The sequence below is a fragment of the Macaca nemestrina genome, chromosome 7, assembly GCF_043159975.1.
Source record: "Macaca nemestrina isolate mMacNem1 chromosome 7, mMacNem.hap1, whole genome shotgun sequence".
In the NCBI taxonomy this organism is placed as follows: Eukaryota; Metazoa; Chordata; class Mammalia; order Primates; family Cercopithecidae; genus Macaca; species Macaca nemestrina.
Genome location: NC_092131.1, coordinates 88,528,472 through 88,551,710, shown reverse-complemented (window position 1 = coordinate 88,551,710; position 23,239 = coordinate 88,528,472). Strand labels below are relative to the sequence as shown.

The window sequence follows — 23,239 nt, the reverse complement described above, 5'->3', positions numbered from 1 at the left end:
TTCTCTAAGATTAAACAATTGTACAATATTCTTTCAGTCTTGTTCCCCTTTCAATTTACGAGAACAACTAGTAATAATAATAACATAATCAATCAATATATAATGAGTTCTGACCATATGTAGACATTCTTACTAGAGCTTTGTAAGTATTATTTTGTTTAGCTTTTCCAAAAACCCTGTGAGTTGGGTTCCTTTATTGTCCTCATTGTACAGACAAAGAGGTATTGAGAGGTTGTCATTTGCCCTCTAGTATATGGTGGAGCTGAGCCATGATAAGACCATTTGACTACAGAGTCCACAGTTTGGACCTCTCCATTCTACTCTCCTCAATCGTCTGGGCTCACACATTGCCTTAAAATGCTATTCACCTCCCACTAGTAGACATTGAGAGACGTAGAGTCTCAATTAGATATTTGGGTGATCTATTGATGCTTAGTGGAAGGCCCAAATGGGAAGATATCTACATTTCCAGGCACATAATAGCACACAGCAAATAATTGTTGAATTAATAAGTGGATAATAACAATAAATGAAGAAATACTAAAAGATCCAAAAATCACTAGCAGTTTTTTATTAGAGGAACATCTTGCAGGAGATGTTTTCTCTAAATCTGGTGTAAATATTATGATGGCATGTTGGTGTCTCTCTAATAATACCTTCTAGTTTCTAGGGCTTTTAGAGGCAGAAATTTGGCAATGGGTGGGTAGGGTTTCCTGGTTTATATTGGCCCAGTTACAGTGTCTACTTTAGAGTTAGGCTATAAATGTGCTTATCTTTAGTTCCCATGATGTGTCTTGGAAACATGAAGTAAATAATTCTCCCATGATTTCATGAATCAGTCTTGTCTTTGTCTCCTATGAGTTATTTCAGTACCTGAGAGGGCCATAAGAGCTGTACAGAACAAGAAAATCCATCCCAAATGTCTATGAGACCCAAGGCAAGAGTACAAATGAAGCCCATGTAACATATGACTAAAAGCTACACAGCAAGCTAACAAAATGTAAATAAAATATCTTCTCATAGCCTCATAACTACTAGAAGGCCAGTTTCCAATCCAAAATCCCCAGGCTCCTTAAATTTCTGCACCAGAATGTCAGCATGAACAGAGCAGGCCTTTGACTGTGAGACCTTCAGTCCACCTCTTCTCTAGTTCCAAACCCCACCATAAGGGGTCTCTCATGTATGAATGTGGACCCTGCTGCCCACATGTGGAGGCTTTGTCCACACGTTTTGCATACAGGGCCCCTCAATACCTCTGCAGTCTAGGGATGCACACATGATATGGTCCACTCTTAGGAGGAAAGACCCAGAGAAGAGGCTCAGGCAAGCTGTGAAAGTGGGCTCATGGTATCTGAACAGGAAATTCTGGAAGACTAGGTACCTAGATAATAACAGTCATGTGCAGTCTCAAGAAAGAGAAATTTTATCATTATTAATAAAAAGAATTTTAATATATATAATTGGTTAAACAAAGAGAGACTTGAAAATGCAGAAGGGAATACAAAAAGCTCTTGCTTTTCTTAAAATAATGCTACCAATTCCAGCTATCAACAGGACATTTAAAATGATTTGCCAAGACTATACATTTTGCTATGAAAGAAGAACATCAGAAAAAGGGGATGTTGCAGCCGGCTTATACTAAGAGAACGCCTGGAGCTCTATGTCCTTGAAACATGCCTGGTAATCCCTAGCACCACTCAAACCTTTCTGTTAACTCACACGCTACTCTCGGGCAGTTTCCAGCTCTTCAGGATGTTCAAAATACTATCTTTGGGATATCATACTGCTTTTCGGGATATTCATTGTATGCAAAAAACTCTGAAAATGTTGAGTGAAGCGAAAGAGGAGAACATGATGTTCCAGGTGTTTCATTCTCACCCTCACCCATGCTATTTAGAAATCACCCAAATGGCAGCCTAGTTCCTAGTCTGTGAGGAGTCCTTCTGGAGCAATATATACATATACACATACATACATATGGCTTCTTAAATATAAAGTCATTAACTCCCAACACAAAAATAAAAATACATTTTTTGTCCCTATATCAAGAAAGCTCTTACAAGGCTAGGGGTATCGCAATTTTCCAGTATATCCTAGGATTAGATGGAGTTTCAGACATTTTTTTCAGAGGTGTATTTTTCAGCTAAGTAATCATAAAAGCCTCTCTATGTCAATTAATTAGGAGATAAAGTGACAAAATGTAAAAACATTGTTAAAAGTTTGTTATTATCTTATACAGTAAATAGAATAAAGACATTTTCACAGCCATAAAATATTGCAAGGATCCTACATCAGAGATAGATAATCTTAAACATAAATGTTTAAGTTAACCTTTTTAGGGATCTTCCAGCTCTGAAGCTCCTACACAGGTATTATAGAAATTAAGTAATCTGGCCGGGTGTGGTGGCTCACGCCTGTAATCCCAGCATTTTGGGAGGCCGAGGCAGGCAGATCACCTGAGGTCAGGAGTTCAAGACCAGCCTGACCAACATGGAGAAACCCCGTCTCTACTAAAAACACAAAAATCAGCCAGGCATGGTGGCCGGTGCCTGTAATCTCAGCTACTTGGGAGGCTGAAGTAGGAGGATCAGTTGAACCTGGGAGGCGGAGGTTGTAGTGAGCCAAGATCGTGCCACTGCACTCCAACCTGGGAGACAAGAGTGAGATTCTGTCTTAAAAAAAGAAAAAAAAAAAAAAAAGACATGAGAGAAAGAAAGAAAGAAAAGAAGAGAAAGAAAAAAGAAAGAAAGAAAGAAAGATAGAAATAAAGAAAGAAAGAAAAAGAGAAATCTGTATAATTGGGATAAATACTCTTTCTGAGGAGAAATAAAATATTAACTTCATTATGTAATTATAACCTTTCTTTTTCTTTTTCTTTGAGACAGAGTTTTGCTCTTGTTGCCCAGGCTGGAGTGCAGTGGTGTGATCTCAGCTCACTACAACTTCTGCCTCCCGGGTTCAAGTGATTCTCCTGCCTCAGCCTTCCTGAGTAGCTGGGATTACAGGCACGTGCCACCATACCCAGTTAATTTTGTATTTTTAGTAGAGATGGAGTTTCTCCATGTTGGTCAAGCTGGTCTCGAACTCCCGACTTTAGACGATCTGCCCACCTCGGCCACCCAAAGTGCTGGGATTACAAGCAGCTTTATTGATTGATTACGTTTTTTCTAGGTGGTCGTTGGCAAGTCACTTAACTCTGAGTTCATTCTCAAAAATGAAGTTAGGTAACATTATTTATTCCTCAAAGCATGTTTGAGACTCAGAGGTAATAACTGTGAGCATCTCAAGAATAAGTGCTTTCAACCACAGTTCATTTCTTCCTCCTTGCCTTTAGAGGTTAAAATTCTTAAACATTACGGTCAGTTGAAGAGCCAGCTTACCTATTCATCCCCACTGCAATTCCACTCAAAGAGAAACTCAATGTGAAATTGGGTACCTCTTCTTGAGAAGCCTCTACAACAGAATACTGACAGCTTCCATCACCCCAGCACTCCTGGACTTCCTTTCTCTCACACATAAACTTTGTTAAGAGCCTATGTTCATTAGAGTGATGCCTGACTGCATTTCTAAAATTTGGGACACTATGGAACATAGTTCCAAGGTAAATACTACTACATAGGGTGGTTGTTACTGTTCTCAAGCTTTGTTAATAACAGAATAAAGAAATTCACACTACTTCAGAAGAGGATCTGATGAGACCTCAGAAGGAACTTCCTAACACTAGGAATCATTAAACGCTGGAGGAACGGAACACAAAAAGAGATATATCTTCTTTCATTTGAATAGATTTAAAAAGTGGAACAAATTGAATAAATGAAGAGTATTTAGAGACATAAAGATAGAAAAGTTGATCTTTCAAGGTGTCCTCTAATCCTAGGACTCAATTAATGCTTGTTATCATTTGTGGCCAGTAAATTCTCCTGAGTTCCCGAGTTCTCTTGATTATGGTCAAAAGGCATAGGTGGCGTCCTAGAGTGCCACCTGTGCTTTTAAATCGTAATCAAGAGTGATCCATTATAATCTGTATACTGTCTTCTCTTTTATACCAAAGTCATCAAAATGGTTTTTACACATGTACAAGATGAGTTAAGAGTCTTCCAAGAAAGAGTATGTTTTTCAAATCACCTCTTCTGCTCATTCTTTAACAAAGCAATGGAATGCCACATGGTTTTATTCTCAGCTTCTTCATAGCTGTCTTCATATCAGCATTTCTGAGTGTGTAGATGAGGGGGTTCAACATAGGTGTAATCACTGTGTAAAACACGGAGAATATCTTATCCACAGAGAAGCTGCAGAAAGGCCTCAAATAGATGAATATACATGGCATGAAGATCAGGCTGACCACTGTCAGGTGAGAGGCACAGGTAGAGAGGACCTTGTTCTGGCCCTGGCGGAAGTGTGTTCTCAGGGTGATCAGGATGATAGCATAAGAGAATAGTAAGACCAAGAAGCAGACAAGAGACAGCAGACCACTATTGGCTATCATGAGCACCTCTACCACATAGGTGTCCATGCAGGCCAGCTTGATGACCTGTGGGACATCACAGTAGAAGTTGTCCAGTTCATTGGGGCCACAGAAAGGCAGCTGGATGACTAGTATGATCTGCATGATAGAGTGGATAAAACCCCCACACCAGCAGGCAAGAACCAACCAAAGGCATACCTGGGGATTCATGATTGTAAGGTAGTGCAAAGGATTACAGATGGCAACATACCTGTCATAGGCCATGACTGTCAGCAGAAACATCTCACTGGCTCCTAGAAAGTGGAGGAAGTAGATCTGGGTCAGACATCCTGAAAAAGAGATGCTCTTGCTCTGCTGTAGGAAATCCCCTAACATCTTTGGCACAGTAACACAGCTCAGGCATAGGTCAATGAAAGACAGATGACCTAAAAAATAATACATAGGAGATTGGAGCAGGTGAGCATGGACTTGCACTGTTACCACTATCAAGAGGTTTCCCAGGACAATAGCAATGTAAAAAAACAAAAATAGTAAGAAGAGAAATAGCTGCAGCTCCCAAGAAGATGATAGGCCCAGAAGAACAAATTCTGTCACGTTGGAATCTTGTTCTTTTTTCATCAAGCCAAGAATATCAAGTGACCTAGAGAAAGAAGAATTAAATCAGAACAAGGGAGATTTAAGGTAGATATAGATAGATAGATAGATAGATAGATAGATAGATAGATAGATAGATAGATAGATGGATAGTATATAAATTATATAAAAATTATTTACGCAAGATCTATGAGGTAGTATAGGCAGTACACTCTTACATTGATAGAACAAGGAATTTTGTTCGTTTCTTCCAACTCTTTATTTCTGTAATACTTTTAAATTGCATTAACAGTAAACTAGAAAGAAACACAATGACCTGGACATGAGGTGATAAGTACATGTTAATCTTCCCATTTCTTTTAATAGACAGAATAATGTCCTCTAAGGACAAAAGTTCTGGAATGGAATATCTAGATCCAATGCCCAGCTCCACCATTACCAATGGAGTACTCTCAGGCAAGGAAATAAACCTCTCTGAGTTTTATTATTTGGTCATTCAGTTTAATGCAGAGTTAGTAATATCTCCCAAGATTGTTTTGAGAACCAAATGTAATGCCTTTGAGCACCATAAAAAAATAACTAGATCTCTCAAGATGAGGAAATATCTCTTACTCATCTTTGTAACCACAGCACAATACTTACTGCATAGCAGAAGCTCAACAGTTTATCAAATCAAAGGAAGAATGTTTTGTAAACAACAAATTGCTATGTTGTTCAAAGGTTAGTAGTTACTACGAATAAACGTATTAGGAAACAAACCATTTAGGAAGGATTGAAAAAGAGCTCATATTTTTTTGTCTTTACTATCCCAGGTCACAGATATTGGGAAGTTTGTAAAAATGAGGTAAGAAGAAATAGTCTCAGTCTTTAAGATATAGGAAAGCATCAGACTCAGAATGAGTAGGACAATGATTAAAAGACACTAATCACCAAGAGAAGAGACCAGGGGCCATGACCCACATCATGGGGGCATGCACAAAAGCCTACCATGACCCTTTTATAAAACAGAGTAACAAGAGAAATCAGAGTTGTATTGCTTCTGGACTTTTCAACAACCATAGATCCATAAGAAAATAAAGGATTTGCTAAGATATTGTTAGATCCATTTTCCCCTGCTCTACACTCATACTCATCCCCAACGTTTGGTGAGAGTACCTTGGATTACAAACAGAAAATCAGAGAACGTTGATACATTTCTTCCATTGAAGTAGTAGATGCTTCTCTGTCTAGAATATTTTTTATCTAGAACCAGCTATAAGCAAAATATGAAGTAAGACAAGATTTTATTTTGTGTCCCAAGCTTCGTAATCCATGTTGCACTTGGTTCTATCGAGTCATTCAGAGAATGTTACCCAATAAAATCCTTCATACTAGATATCAGGTATTTACAAAGACAATGCAGAAAAGTACTTAAATTCTAAAAATAAAAGCCCCTAATGACAAGAAAACTTTCTCTAGGATATTGTTCCAAGATAAGCCAGTAAGAGAGAGATTCAGGGCTCAAGCCACCTTTGGATGCCTCTGTCACACTATGTTTGTGACCATCCTCCAACTGCCTATATAACCAGGTGCACAGGTGCATCTAAATCTATAATCTCATAACTAATAGAAGGAATCACCTCACTTTCTATAATCAATTGGAAAATAAAACAAAGCAAGAAATACAAGTTAGGGAACGATTTGCTGTTATACGTACAGCCCTACTTGAGCTCTGCTATATTGAAAATTCTCCAATCTTTTTTGCATGCACCAAGGATTGCAAATTTCCGTAAGAAAACATCATTTTGATGTTCTTTTCAGTTATCTAAAATGCATAATTAACAGGGGTCAAGTCTCATTAAAATTATGGGTCTAATTTTAAAAAATAATCTTGGGAAAACTGGAAAAGTCTGAGAAAGAGAAACCAAAGTTTTTTTTTAATTAAAAAAGGTTTCTAGAAGCCAGAAAACAATGGGAACACATACTCTAAAGTACTGTTATAATTTAGTCTCAGAATACGGCTGAGAAACAATGTCATTATTTCCTAATGTAAAGGCATAGTATACCCAGGGCGTATGGTACACTTGTTATTTCCACCAAACATGTTGAGAAAGAAACGATTATATTAAAACAGACAATATTAAAACTAAATACATCAGAAGGATAGATTAAATAAGAGAAGAATATGTAAAACATGTTTTAACCCAAATTACTACAGTACATTTATAAACCTGAGTTTACGGCCTACTTGTTTAAAGTAAGATTTAATATTAGGAAATTTCAGTACTATAAATATTCTGGACAGTCCCTAGGTGATTATTCTGATAAGATTTTGATTAATAACATCAAAATCTTTACAATTACTTAAGATAAAAATAGGCAACTCTGTACGGTAGTTATTTGAGTTTTAATCAAGGTAAGGGCTGGATTCTGGTTATTCTTGGATTTTTTTTACTGACAATAAATTTGCAATCTTCAGCCCATATGAAACATAACACTAAACAACACAGAAAGCTTCCTTTTAGGTTGAATAACATTTCCACATTTGGTAGTCACCTCCCAGCTTCTGTGTTTCTGAAGTCTGATCACAGTAAGAAACTAAGCCTGTGACTGTTCTGTGAAGAATGAAAAGAACACGACACCTATCAACATGAAGGAATGTCTACACCCCAAAACTACCCCCAATCACAACATAATTTCCCTTGCCAAAGCCCTGCAGAGCATGGAAAGCCACATTCAAAAATACAAGCTCCATTACCCCATTAGCAGTAAGATCAGGCCCTATCAAGCATTTCATGTTTCAGAGCCTAAAAATAACCTAAGAATGTGAAAAAGTCAATAAAAATTTTAAGTACACAAAATGAGCCAAAATAATTGAGAATGCTTAATGCAAAATGAAAGTCTTTATGGAAGGACCCTGCTTTGAGAGAAGAGGACAAACTAAAGCTCCTTAAATAATCAAAGGCTACTTGTGTGCAGCTGAGCAGCTGGTCGCTCGTCTTTCTAAACAGGGAACCAGAGATGTTTATGAGGAAAATATGAAGAAAAGGAGTAAAATTTTTCTCCTGGTACTTGTGCATGTGTGTGCTTTAAGCATAATAGCATACTATATTTTGCTATTATGTTTGTCTTGTATTTATTTTGGTCTGTGTGGAACTAAATGCATTATTAGAGGAGGAAATTTGACTAGCTCAACAATAGAAAATGATTTGCTAGCTGGAGTTTCAATTCCATATGAATTCCTTCTGGAGGCATTTGATGCATTTTTAAATTTCTCCTGAAAACCAAGAAGTGGACACCATTAGTTGAAGATGGTACCTACAGTGGTATTCTCTATTGAGAAAGAAACAATCTTTCTAAACTTCTTTGGCCTTGTTTGAACCATTGCATTCTATATTGCACCTGTGGAAAGTAAAGAAGATTTTAGTAAAAAGAAACTTTAATAATTAAAGAAATGGAAAACGGAATCTAGAAGGGACTATAGCAGAATTAGGTAGTCTTAAGACAATATTGCCATGAAACCCGTGCCTTCAGTTATGTGAATTTGGTCCTATCTTATCCAAATCTTGCAACTACCTTCTAAGATGCCACTAGCCCTAGAATTCCTTGATGCTATAGGAATTTCACTGTTCCGTGAATGTTTCTAAGAGTAAATTTAAAACAACAAAACTCAAATGATCTCTTAAATGTAAAACTGATCAATGCCAGAGTATATAGAGAAAAAGAGTGAGGACAACAGTAAACATAAAAATAGCATCAGAGTCAGACAGAGGAGCAGGAAGGGGAGGGGAGCTTTGAATAAATATATCTGAGAAACCTACATCTTTGCTTGTCAGAAGCTATGTGGTTTCAAGGAAGGAAGATGTTTTCCTGCCATTCATCCTACCAACCCTGTCTTCAGCTTCAGGCCAGCAAAATGGGCAATCTTCAGATGACCATCGCAGCTGCCCAGTGCATGTCTTAACTGCTTCCTTATAAGCCAAGCCCTAGTTGAGGGCTGGCTGTATGAACTGGAAATATCTCCTATCCCTAGGACTCTAGCTGTATCTGAGGTTTTTATGGTTCTTACAACACTGCTTAGCTTAATGAGCCCTGGGATTCCCTAGGCTGCTGCTGTTTGAGTTGTATTAAATTTAGTTCTTGCCAGGAAGCTGACCTTGGGACCTGCAGGCTCTGAAGCAATTAGAACTGCTTCATAACGGAACCCACTTATTTTACTTACTTTGGATTGATTAATTTGTAATTTGTCATTGATTTATTTGTATATGCCATCCATTTTCCATGCCTCAGTCTGTATCTGAAGAAGATTCTCACTGGTTTTTCTCTCAACCATGCTCCTTGAAGTAGCAGAAGCTAAAGGATAAATACCATGCTAAGGTATTTATCTCTGGGATAATTCCAGGGATAGCTTAGTATTTATCCTTTAAGGTAATATAGAGTCTTGATACAACACCTGATCTCTTGAAACCTCGAGCAGCTTACCTACTGGCATTTATTCATGGAGTGTATCCAGAAAACACAGCTGTTGTCATTAATAATTTAATTTTTTATAGACTGACTGTCAAATCTAATTTTTTAAATATCATAAAACATAATTCTCAAACAAATACATAATGAACACATCAAAACCTGTATTTAACTAATTAATGAAGGATAGCAGGATAACAAAACCTGTTCAAAAAAGAATATGAAAAGTGTGATTTTACATAATCAGAGCAAAAAATGAACACTAAAATAAAATTGTTAAATTAGACGTAATCCAGTTAATGTCTCATGACACAGATTTACCTATATAACAAACCTGCACGTGTAGCTCTGAACTTAAAAGTTAAAAAATATCAACATGACAAAAATATTCATTTTATTTCATACAGCTCTAAAAAGGGGTAATAAGACCTTAATCTTTGGGATTATCTTTTCTACCACACTAAAAAGATACAATTTAGCAGTTTTCTATAACATCTAGCTACATGTAATTATACAATGTCTGAGATTCCATAATTCATATATAATAAGTTAAACAAAATCACATTTGCTAGAGAGTCAGATGACTCTTAGCTGGGCTTGCTAAACAATGATTTTTGTTTTGTTATTTTTTATTTCTGTTGGTACATAGTAGGTGTATATATTTATGGAGTATGAGATATTTGGGTACAGGCAAATAATACATAATAATCACATCGTGGTAAATGGGGTATTTATCCACTCAAGCATTTATCCTTCGTGTTACAAACAATCCAATTATATTATTTTCGTTATTTTAAAATGTACAATTAAATCATTATTTACTATATTCACCCTGTTGTGCTATCAAATACTAGATACTATTTGTTCTTTATATTTTTTATCCCTAACTATTCCCATTTTTCCCCATCCCACACTTCCACCATCCGTCTCAGTTTTTGGTAATCATCATTCTACTCTTTATCTGCATGATTCAATCGTTTTAATTTTTAGTTCCCACAGATAAGTGAGAATATGGGAAGTTTGTCTATCTGTGCCTGGCTTATTTCACTTAACACAATAATCCCCATTTCCATCTGTGTTGTTGCAAATGATCTCATTCTTTTTATGGCTGAATAGTACTCTATTGTATATATATGTACCACATTTTCTTTCTTCATTCATCTATTGATGGAAATTTAGGTTGCTTCCACATCTTGGCTATTGTGAACAAAGCTAAAACAAACATGAGAATGCAGATAACTCTTTGATATACTGTTATTTTTTCTTTTGGGTCTACATCTAGCAATGAGGTTGCAAGATCATAAAGTAGCTCTATATTTTGGGGAGAATCTCCAAACTGTTTTCCATAGTGGTTGTACTAATGCACATTCCTACCGACGGAGTATGACAGTTCCCTTTTCTCCTCATCCTCATCAGCATTTGTTATTGCCTGTCTTTGGATAAAAGCCATTTTAAATGGGGTGAGATGGTATCTCATTGTAGCTTTGAGGTTCATTTCTCTGATGATCAATGGTGTTGAGCACCTTTTTATATATCTGTTTGCTATTTGTATTGTCTTTTGAGAAATCTCTATTCAGATCCTTTGCCTAGTTTTAAATTAGATTATTAGGTTTTTTTCCTATAAAGTTGTTTCCTGGTTATTAATCCCTTGTCAGATGGGTAGTTTGCAAATATTTTCTCCCATTCTGTGGGTTGACTCTCCACATTGTTGATTGTTTTTCCTTGGATGTGCAGAAGCTTTTTAACTGGATGTGATCCCACTTGTCCATTTTTGCTTTGGTGGCCCGTGTTCATGGACTATTTCTCAAGAAATCTTTGTCCAGACCAATATCTAAGAGAGTTTCCCCCAATGTTTTCTTTTAGTAGTTTAATTTTTTAAGGTCTTAGATTTAAGCCTTTAATCCATTTTAATTTGATTTTTGTATATGCCAAGAGATAGGGGTCTTGTTTCATTCTTCTGCATATGGATATCCAGTTTTCCCAGCACCATTTATTGAAAAGACTGTTCTTTCCCCAATGTATGTTCTTGGCACTTTTGTAGAAAATGAGTTCACTGTTGATGTACAGATTTGCTTCTGGGTTCTCTATTCTGTTCCATTGACCTATGGGTCTGTTTTTTATGCCAGTACCATGGTGTTTTGGTTACCATAGCTCTATAGTGTAGTTTAAAGTCAGGTAATGTGATTCATCCAGTTTTGGTTTATTTGTTCAGGATAGCTCTGGGTATTCTGGATCATTTGGGCTTCCATATCAATTTTAGGATTGTTTTTTCTATTTCTGTGATAGTGGCATTGGTATTTTGATAGAGATTCAATCTGTAGATTGCTTTTTGTAGTATAACATTTTGACAATAACTGTTTCAATTCGTGAACAAGGAATATCTTTCCATTTCTTTGTGTCTTCTTTAGTTTCTTTCATCAATGTTTTATAGTTTCATTGTAGAGATTTTTACTTTTTTGGTTAATTCCTAGGTATTTAATTTTATTTGTAGCTATTGCAAATGGGATTACTTTCTTGGTTTGTTTTTCAGTTCACTGTTGACATATAGAAATGCTACTGACTATTATATGTTGATTTTGTATCCTGCAACTTTACTAAATTTATCAGTTCTAATAGTGTTTTTGTTGAGTTTTTAGGTCTTTTCAAATATAAGACCACATCATCTGCAAACAAGGATAATTTGACTTCTTCCTTTCCAATTTGGATGCCTTTTATTTCTTTCTCTTGTCTGACTGCTTTAGCTAGGACTTCTAGTACTATAGTAAATAAAGTGGTAAAAGTTGGCATTCTTGTTGTGTTCCAGATATTAAAGGCTTTCAGTTTCTCTCCATTCAGCATAATTCTGTCTGTGGGTCTGTCATATATGGCTTTTATTATGTTGCAGTTTGTTCCTTCTATACCAAGTTTTTTGGATTTTTATGATGAATGGATGTTGAACTTTATCAAATTTTTCAGCATCAGTTGAAATGATGAGATGGTTATTCTCCTTCACACTGTTGATTGTGTATCATATTGATTGATTTTCACCTACTGAACCATTCTTGCATCCCTGGGATCAATCCTACTTTGTATGTTGTCATTTACTTGTGGAAGCTAAAAATTAAAACAATTGAACTCATGGAGATATAAAGTGGAAGGTTACCAGAAACTGAGAAAGATAGTGGCTGGGGGGATGGGAAGGCAGGTAGGGATAGTTAATGGGCACAAAAGGTAGTTAGAAAGAACGAATAAAATCTAGTATTTAATAGCACAAGAGGGTGACTATCATCAATCATAATTTAATTGTACATTTCAAAGTAACTAAAAGAGTGTAATTGAATTGTTTGTAACCCAAAGGATAAAAATGCTTGAGGGGGATGGATACCCCATTTACCATTATGTGATTATTATGCATTGCATGCCTGTATCTAAGTATCTCATGTACTCAATAAATATATGCACCTCCCACGTACATACCAAAGTTTAAAATAAATTTTAAAAAAGAAAAGAAAAGGCCAGGCACAGTGGCTCACACCTGTAATCCCAGCACTTTGGGAGGCCAAGGCAGGTGGATCAACTGAGGTCAGGAGTTCAAGACCAGCCTGGCCAACATGATGAAACCCCGTCTCTAATAAAAAATACAAAAAAAAAAAAAATTAGCTGGGCCGTGGTAGTGGGCACTTGTAATCCCAGCTACTCAGGAGGCTAAGGCAGAAGAATTACTTGAACCCAGGAGGCGCAGGTTGCAGTGAGCCCAGATGGTGCCACTGCACTCTAGCCTGAGCAACAACAGCAAAACTCTGTCAAGAAAGAAAGAAGGAAGGAAGGAAGGAAGGAAGGAAGGAAGGAAGGAAGGAAGGAAGGAAGGAAGGAAGGAAGGAAGGAAGGAGAAACTACAAGGCAATAACTTGACCATAGATGCAAAAATTCTCAACAAAATACCAGCAAACTGAATCCAACAACACATTAAAAAGACAGTTCACCACAACCAAGTGGGTTTTATTCCAGGAATGCAAGAGTGAGTCAGTACAAGTGAATCAAAAAGTTTGATACATTACACTAATAGAATAAAAGACAAAAACTATACAATCATTTCAATAGATGCAAAAAAAAGCATCTGATAAAATTTATCCTTGCTTCATGATAAAAATTCAACAAATTTAGGCATAGAAGGAGCATACTTCAACATAATAAAGGCCATATATCAGAAACTCACAGTGAAAATCATACTGACATAGGAAAAACAGAAAGTCCTTCTTCTAAGAACAGAAAAAAGACAAGGATGCTCACTTTCACCACACCTATTGAATGTAGTACTGGAAGTTTTGGCCAGAGAATCAGCAAGAGAAAGAAATAAAAGGCATTCGAATTGGAAAAGAAGAAGTTAAATTGTTTCTCATTGCAGATGACATGATCTTATATAGACAAAAACATAAAAACGTTATCAAGACAACTCTTAGAAGTGATAAATGAATTCAGTAAGGTTGCAGAATACCAAATCAACATACAAAAATAAGTAGCACTTTTATGTGGTAATAATTGTCTGAAAAGAATTCAAGATAACAATCTTATTTATAATATCTACGAAATAAAAAAATATATCTCTTAGGAATTAATTTAACCAAGGATGTGAAAGATATCTACAATGAAGCCATAAAATGTTTATGAAAAAATTTGAAGACAGAAATAAATGGAAAGATAATCCTGCATTCATGGATTCAAATAATTAATATTGTTAAAATGTTCACACTACCCAAAACAATCTATGGATTTATCGAAATACCAATGACATTCTTCACAGAAATAGAAACAACAATCCTAAAATTTGTATGGAACTTACAAAAGACCTGGAATAGCCAAAGCAGTTTTGACCCAAAAGAACAAAGTTGGAGGCATCACACTACCTGACCTGAAAGTATACTATAAAGCTATAGTAACCAAAACAGCATGATACTGGCATAAAAACAGATGCAAAAACCAATGGAATAGAATACAGAGCCCAGAAATAAATCCACAGGTGATACAGTCACCTAATAATATTTTGACAAGGCTGCCAAGAACACACAATGGGGAAAGGTCAGTATTTTCAATAAATGGTATTGGGAAAACTTTGTATCTATATGCAGAAAAATGAACTTATAAACCCTTATTTCATACCATACAAAAAAATCAACTAAAAATAGTTTAAACACTGAAACATAAGACCTAAAGCTGTAAAACTAGTAGAAGGGAAAACATAAGAGAACAACTATACAACACTGATGTAGGCAAAAGCTAAGGCAAGAAAAACAAAAATAGACAAAGGAGGTTACATCAAAATAAAAAGCTTCTGCTTAAAAGAAATCACAGAACCAAAAAATGACCTACAGAATTGGAGAAAATTTTTGCAAACTATGTATCTGATAAGGGGTTAATATTCAAAATATATGAGGAACTCAAGCAACTCAATAGCAAAAATCAGTAACATCATCAAATAATTCACTTTAAAAGTAGGCAAAAAACCTGACTAGACATTTTTAAAAATATGACATGCAAATGACCAAAAAGCATATGAAAAAATCCTCAGCATCACTGATCATCAGGTAAATGCAAATCAAAATCACAATGAGATAACACCTCAGCCCAATCATGATCAAACAGACAAAAGATGGCAATAGTTGGTGAGAATGCTGAGAAAAGGGAATGTTTATACACTGTCGGTGGTAATGCAAATTAGTACAGTCATTATGAAAAACGATATGAGGTTCCTCAAAAAATTAAAAATATATATCCAGAACCTACAAAGAACTCAAACAAATTTACAAGAAAAAAACAAACAACCCCATCAAAAAGTGGGCAAAGGATATGAACAGACACTTCTCAAAAGAAGACATTCATACAGCCAACAGACACATGAAAAAATGCTCATCATCACTGGCCATCAGAGAAATGCAAATCAAAACCACAATGAGATACCATCTCACACCAGTTAAAATGGCAATCATTAAAAAGTCAGGAAACAACAGGTGCTGGAGAGGATGTGGAGAAACAGGAACACTTTTACACTGTTGGTGGGATTGTAAACTAGTTCAACCATTATGGAAAACAGTATGGCGATTCCTCAAAGATCTAGAACTAGATGTACCATATGACCCAGCCATCCCATTACTGGGTATATACCCAAAGGATTATAAATTATGCTGCTATAAAGACACATGCACACGTATGTTTATTGCAGCACTATTCACAATAGCAAAGACTTGGAATCAACCCAAATGTCCATCAGTGACAGATTGGATTAAGAAAATGTGGCACATATACACCATGGAATACTATGCAGCCATCAAAAAGGATGAGTTTGTGTCCTTTGTAGGGACATGGAGGCAGCTGGAAACCATCATTCTTAGCAAACTATCACAAGAACAGAAAACCAAACACCGCATGTTCTCACTCATAGGTGGGAACTGAACAATGAGATCACTTGGACTCAGGAAGGGGAACATCACACACAGGGGCCTATCATGGGGAGGGGGGAGGGGGGAGGGATTGCATTGGGAGTTATACCTGATGTAAATGACGAGTGGATGGGTGCAGCACACCAACATGGCACAAGTATACATATGTAACAAACCTGCACGTTATGCACATGTACCCTACAACTTAAAGTATAATAATAATAAATAAATTTAAAAAATAAAAATAAAAAAATAAAAATATATATAGTATATGGTTAAGTATACAGTAGGCATTCAGTAAATATTTGTGGAATAACTAAATGCCAATTAAATTTCTTGTGAGCTACATAAAATTCAACTCAAATATCTCTAATAACTCTGCAGGTATAAATATTTGATGAGAAGAGAATGATTTTTCTTCAAAATAGATATAGAGAGTATTATGGTAAAGCTTACCACTGTAGCTATAATGACAATCCCTTTTACTACTTAATTATTCCTCAGGAAGCTTTGACAATACATGGACACAAAAGAAAAAAGAAAAGATAAGATCTGCTTCCACATTTTCACTATTCTTTAGGGGATAGTAAGAACTGGCTTTTACTGTGAAAATTCAAAATGATATCCTCTTTTAAACAAACACTATCAAAACATCACAAGAGAGACAGAGCTCCAGGTCCCAACAGGCTATGATGCAAGTAAATAGACATATATAATACACTCACTTGAGCTTGCATTTTGACCATTAATATATGCTTTGAAGGTGGGGAAAATCTTTTAGGGTTTACTTTTTGCAACCCATGAGAGATTACAAACAGGATCATGCAATTCCTTGGAAGTTCTTCACGTGTCTTTGGCTCTGTGGAATAATATTTTGTCTCCTGTCCCTGACCTTCTCAGCATTCATTCAAAGAGTGAGTGGGAAGTATATAACACGTGAGTCACCCAGTTTTTTTTTCAAAAATAATAGAAAATGTTTTCTTCTTGTCTTTGAGAAAACTAAAAACATATCTTAGAGTGAAATGCTGGCAAAGAATGAAGCTGAAAAATACAAGTTCTTCTTCTTGTTTCCCTGAATTCTGGAGGATATTTTTCAATTATGGTTCATATCCCTTTAAAATATGAATAGCCACATATACAAAAAGAAGAGGATTTCAAATGAAGATGTATATTAACTGATGAATTGATGGAGAAGGATATATTTTGATAATTTTTGTTACTTGGTAAGTAGAAGAAATATGGCATATTTCTCTTTCCAGCAATATTTTCTTTCTCAAGCCCAAATACTGATTTTCAGTTCCATTACATTAATAAGACTTGGTATTATACAAATTACTTATTATTTAAGCAACAAAAATCTTCAGCTTGTATGATTTTTTTCTTATTTTTGTTGTTATTTGGGCTAGAAGTTAACCAGAGAGTGATCAGGGGAAACGTTTCATGTTTCAGGTTTGCCTAGATAGGAAAGGCCTCAGAGAACCACCACAGTGAGATGCAAAATAGCACCAAAGGTCAAAGAAAGAAAAAGGAACATGTGGAAGAAAGCAGTGAATAAAAAACATGGAACATTCACAATATAAACCTTATCTGCCTTTCTTATTTTCCTGCAGCTGACTTGGTCATGGTTAACAAATAACAAGCACATTGAACTTGGCCACATTCACTCAGACCAGCTGCTCTCCCTAACCTCAATGTCATAATGGGCATATGAAGTTCATATATTCACCTGGAAGCATATAAAAATATTTAGAGCAATTTAAGGGCCAAAGTGTGGCACACTTCTTCACAGCATATAGTGTATCCAGCTGCCTAAAAAGAAAACAATGTATTTTGTATGCTAAACATTGGGAGAGATACATGAAACAGCATAAAAGACCATATATCTTCTAATGACCTAGTTCTTTCTTATTACCACTTTAAAACACTACAAGTAACCTGGAGTAGCTGAAATTGAAAGTAAATATTAATTTGTGCCCTGGCATGGCACTATATTGAGAAAGAATATTTTTAAATATCTTGTTTTGTATTTTATTTTTATATCACTAATGAATCATAATGAATCAGGTATTCATAGTCCTGTTGAAAGAACTTCATACCCAGATAAATATAGTATCAATAATGCAGGTAGACAGAAGAAAGGGTAGACTCATTGTATATAGGTAATTTATTGGAATCACAAAAATTTGCATTCCCGGTTTCAAGTCTAGTGGTCTTAGCAAGAAAAAAAAAAACAAAACTCTCCACAATTCATATTTTCCCTGCTTTTTATTGTTGTGATTTATTAAAATAAATATGTGTAGGAGTTGAGTCGTGAAAGTCACACTTTTGTTGTTTAAACAAAAGTCCAATTGTTTACTACTTTATAATATACATGATAAAGAATTTTGGTTGTTTCCAAGAAGAACCAGCATGTTCCATTTCATGTTTCAATTACCTCTGCCATCTCCATGTCTTCCAGACTAATGAATGTGTCCAGCATAGAAACTATCAACTTTGTTAGCTCCTTTATCCTCATGGGCTTTCCCTCAAGCCCAGAAATGCAGCTCCTCTACTTCGGTCTCTTCTCAGTAGCCTATACTCTCACCCTGATGGGAAATGCAGCCATTGTCTGTGCTGTGTGGTGGGACCGGCACCTTCACACTCCCATGTATATCCTCCTGGGAAATTTCTCTCTCCTGGAAATATGTTATGTTACTACAACTGTTCCTGAAATGCTGGCCAACTTCCTCTCCACGAGCAAGTCCATCTCATTCATGAGTTGTTTTGCACAGTTCTACTTCTTCTTCTCTTTTGGGTGTGATGAGGGCTTCTTCCTTTGCATCATGGCCTTTGACAGGTATCTTGCCATCTGCCGCCCTCTACATTATCCACGCATCATGACTAAACAAGTATGCACTGGCCTTATTATCTTTGCCTGGTCATGTGGGTTTGTAATCTTCCTGACTCCAGTTATTCTCATTTCACAGCTATCATACTGTGGCCCAAATATTATCAACCATTTTGTTTGAGATCCTGTCCCATTGATGATGTCGTCCTGTTCTGAAGACATCATCACCCAGCTCATTTACGCCACATTCAATTCTGTCTTCATGATTGGCACCTTTCTCTTTATCCTTTGTTCCTATGTTCTGGTGATTCTGGCTGTAATACGGATGTCCTCAGAGGCTGGCAAACAAAAGGCTTTCTCCACTTGTGCTTCTCATTTGGCGGTTGTCACCTTGTTTTATGGCTCTATCGTGGTGATGTATGTTAGTCCTGGATCAGGACACACAGTAAAAATGCAAAAAATCATTACCTCATTCTATTCTGTGATTACACCTCTCTGCAATCCTCTAATATATAGTCTCAGGAACAAAGAGATGAAAGATTCTCTGAGGAAAGTCTTCAGGACTGGAAAGGGTGTTTATAAATAAGAGATAATTTCCATTTATCAAATGGAACTTAATTAGACATGAATATTTGTCTACAGAATCATTGTTTTATTTAAGAACTGCTATAATAATGACCCATTAACATCTTAAACACCACTAACCATAATTTGCAATACTATGGTCTTAAGAAGAAAGCTTCAACGGTGAATTAGATTTTGTGTTGAAGTGAATAAAAAGCATGTAAAATTCTGTGTCTAAGCTAATCAGAACCTCTATATGTAATTCAACTTTTTAAAAAAAATACAGATGTCCATTTTGTATTACTGAGCTAAAGCAATTGATAACACATGTAACAGATATCGTAGACTGCTCCCACAATTAACACTGTAATTCCATAATTGTCCACCAGGACATACTGGCTGAAAAAGAGTCAAGTTTTTAGATGTTCATCTTGTCAAAATGTAGCAAGTGGGCTTTACATTATGGAAATAGATTAATAGCCTTAGTTTGATATTCAGTGTTTTTTCAGAGAGTACACAAAACAAGAATTAGGAATTTAAAGCAGTTTAGTTACCTGGAATATAGTGCAGGTAAGACCTAAACAAAAAGGTGAGCACTACTCAGGCTATAGCTTGCTTTGCCGTAAACCCAGTTTAAACACAGGTTTTGATATCATAATTAATTTAGTATTAATACTTTGTGACTTGTGTACTGCTAGGCAGTACTAAAATAAAATTCTTAAAATCCATTTTATAAATATTTGACTAACATATTGCTTTGATTTTGATCTTTGCTTTGTTCTATGGCCATTTTTTCCAAATACAACTCTCAAAAACATGATGAAAAGGAATCACAATATGAAATGTAATTTACAGAATTTTAATTTGTAAGCCCTCAGAGTTATTTGCTCCGCAAAATGAGGTGCAGCTGCAATTAGTTTTTGTGTCATAAAGAACCTGTGTTGAGAATATTTTCTGGGTTTGAAAGGCAGGATTTATGTGAGTCCTGGGGAAATGGGTGGTTGTTTTATTATACTTCACATGTGAAATGTAAATTAAATAGCTAAATACTTGCCTGAAAAACTCTTTTATATAGGAAGAAAATAGAAACAATTTAGAACTTCATTCAAACTGACTTAAATGGTGGCCTCTCTTTAAAGTGCTGACAAATTTAACACTGAGTTTCACCTTTCCATGCCAGTTTTGTTTATCTTTCTTAATTATATGAGAAAAAAAGGGATAGAAATTCTTAATAAAATATAATGTCAATTGTTATGAGCATGCACCATGCCCATATTTGCAATTATCTTCAAGTTAATCATTAACTAATCTTATCTTACCAATATTAAATTCTATCTCATATTGAGCTTGCTAGCACCTGATAGAAAAAATGGCAAACTATTTGATACAGTAAAAAGCATTTCCATAAGATACAAACATGCCTTCACTGTGACAGTATCTCTTCCTCAGTTTGTCCTCTGACTGGGCCAGGTCCCTGATGGGCACAGAGTTGAGAAACAAACATCTGCATACTTTGTGCTTATTCTCATAGGCCCATACATAGGCCTCCACCTCAAATTTCCTTAAATCTGATTTTCCTGTATTTTGGGGGAGCTTTTCTTAGTGAAGTTTTTTTACAACAATCTTTATTCTACACATATCCTTATCTTGCCTAGCAAGCTAGTTCTCCCAACATTCAAAGTGGACAACTAAGTATATTGCTCCCAGATCATCGGTTTATGAGGATTTCCTCCATCACTACATTCTATGGCTACCCTTGAGAGGTGTTAAACTGCAGCATGCAGTCATACCTATGGCTTCATGGTGGGAAATAGATAGATTTCATACAACCAGCTAATAAAGGAGGAAAGAGCCTCAGGCTTCGCTCACAAATGGATTGTCTGAATATACACTTGGACAAGGAAAATATTGACTAATGCTGCAGCTTAACGCCTCTCAAGGGTAATCATAGAATGTAGTGATGGAGGAAATCCTCACAAACCCATGATTTGGGAGCAATATACTTAGTTGTCCACTTTGAATGTTGGGAGAAATAGCTTGCTAGGCAAGTAGAATAATGATTGTTGTAAAAAAGCTTCACTAAGCAAAGCCCCCCAAAAATACAGAAAAATCAGATTTAAGGAAACTTGAGGTGGAGGCCTATGTATGGGCCTATGAGAATAAGCACAAAGTATGCAGATCTTTGTTTCTCAACTCTGTGCCATTAGAAAGTATCCTCCAGAGTGGAGGCACTCAATAGCTAGGTGAAAAGAATGAGTCATCTAAAAATGTCAGTCAACTCTGATTTCATTCACCTCAGTGCTTATAAAAGGGAATATAAAGAAAGTTTTATACATGGAAAATATGCACGAGCCAGAAAATATGGGCATTCTCTTACCAAGGTTGGTGACAAGTCACTGAGCCACTGATGAGCCACTGAAGATGCAGCCTTGATGAGAAACCAACACTAAGCCCTCAATATGGCATCAATCTTTGAGAAAACCAGCCAGCAATGGGTGGCAAATTGATTACATCAAATTTCTTTTACTTTGGGGGGTGCAAAGTGACATGAAAGAGCATAGTCAACCTCTACTTCTTCATTTCTTTTTTTTTTTTTTTTTTTTTTTTTTTGACACGGAGTCTCACTCTGTTGCCCAGACTGGAGTGCAGTGGCGCAATCTCGGCTCACTGCAAGCTCTGCCTCCCGGGTTCACGCCATTCTCCTGCCTCAGCCACCCGAGTAGCTTGGACTACAGGCACCCACCACCACGCCTGGCTAATTTTTTTTGTATTTTTAGTAGAGACGGGGTTTCACCGTGTTAGCCAGGATGGTCTCGATCTCCTGACCTTGTGATCCTCCCGCCTCGGCCTCCCAAAGTGCTGGGATTACAGGCGTGAGCCACCGCGCCCGGCCCTACTTCTTCATTTCTTATTCACTCCCCAACCCCCTATGATCTTGCTTTCTATCTCCTCTGTTTGACTAAAACTTCTTTTCATCATGTTTCTGTAGAGGATTAACAATAATCATCATATGGATATTTTATCTTAGGTATAAGAAAGTATAGTAACTCAAATAGGTTTTTCAATCTACCATTGTTTTCATTAGTCAACATTATCTTAGCCAGTGAAGATGTGAACTCTACATTTTGTAATTCTGTGTTGTTTGGGTTTGAAAACCTTTGCTATAACCTAGGAATAAGTTGTCTTGGATCAGTTGCAGCCTCTTATGAACAAGAGTAAAGATGAAAAAGTTGAAAAATGTGTATTACCCTATAATTGCAACCCGAAATCTAGCTTATTTTTCATGTTTCACATGAAATAGATGTTTAACCTAGTAGTTCTCAACTTTAATATCCATATCAATCACCTATGGATCTTTTCAAAACGCAGATTCTCTGTGACATCAGGAAGATTGAAGAATAGGAGGTCCCAGTTTTCCCTCCCCTTCATAGAATGTTCAATTAGCAACTGTACACAGACAAAAACTCCTACATGAACACTTCAAAACTCATGATTAAGCCTGAGAAACCTGTGTGAACTAAAGAACCAAACAAAATGCCACATGAGAAGGGCAAAAAGAATAGTCTCACTTTGACCACATCACCTCTCCCTCTCTCCCAAGTCAGCACACCACTTAGAATTTTTCTAGGCCCACAGTTTCTACAGTAGGAAAAGAGAACTAGAGGTGGACATTCATGTTCCCTGCATTCCAAGATACTTCCCAGGAAGCCTACTCTGGTCTCACCTTGGAAGGAGCATGGGGTAATAAAATGGCTAGACTACTATGGTCAGGTAGAAACAGAGCAGGAAGGCAGAGCTCATAGTGACAAACATGCAGATCTTGGTGGTAGCTCTATGTAACGGCCATCAGTGGTATGTGATTAGGGGTATTAGCCAACAGTGTAACAAACCAACAAAGTCAGGCTGGTTGCCCCTGGAAATAGGAAGTTC

At 36.4% G+C, this 23,239-nt stretch overlaps 2 protein-coding genes across 8 annotated transcripts in view; both read right to left on the bottom strand.

The window, feature by feature from the left end:
• LOC105499212 (olfactory receptor 4N4C) overlaps nt 1-23,239 on the bottom strand; it is a 98,594-nt gene that overhangs the window by 54,918 nt on the left and 20,437 nt on the right. The gene's annotated exons all lie outside the window — the stretch shown is intronic.
• LOC112423157 (olfactory receptor family 4 subfamily Q member 3) overlaps nt 4,142-23,239 on the bottom strand; it is a 39,545-nt gene continuing 20,447 nt past the window's right edge. For 3 of the 5 annotated variants that reach the window (XM_024786892.2, XM_071100538.1, XM_071100539.1), the window contains exon 2: nt 4,142-5,105. In XM_024786892.2, coding sequence (XP_024642660.2) covers nt 4,142-5,083 — 942 coding nt within the window. In that variant the 5' untranslated portion in view covers nt 5,084-5,105. Of the gene's footprint in view, nt 5,106-8,360; nt 8,441-8,859; nt 9,034-23,239 lie in introns of those variants that run through there. The other 2 variants (XM_071100537.1, XM_071100536.1) reach the window with 2 other exon arrangements.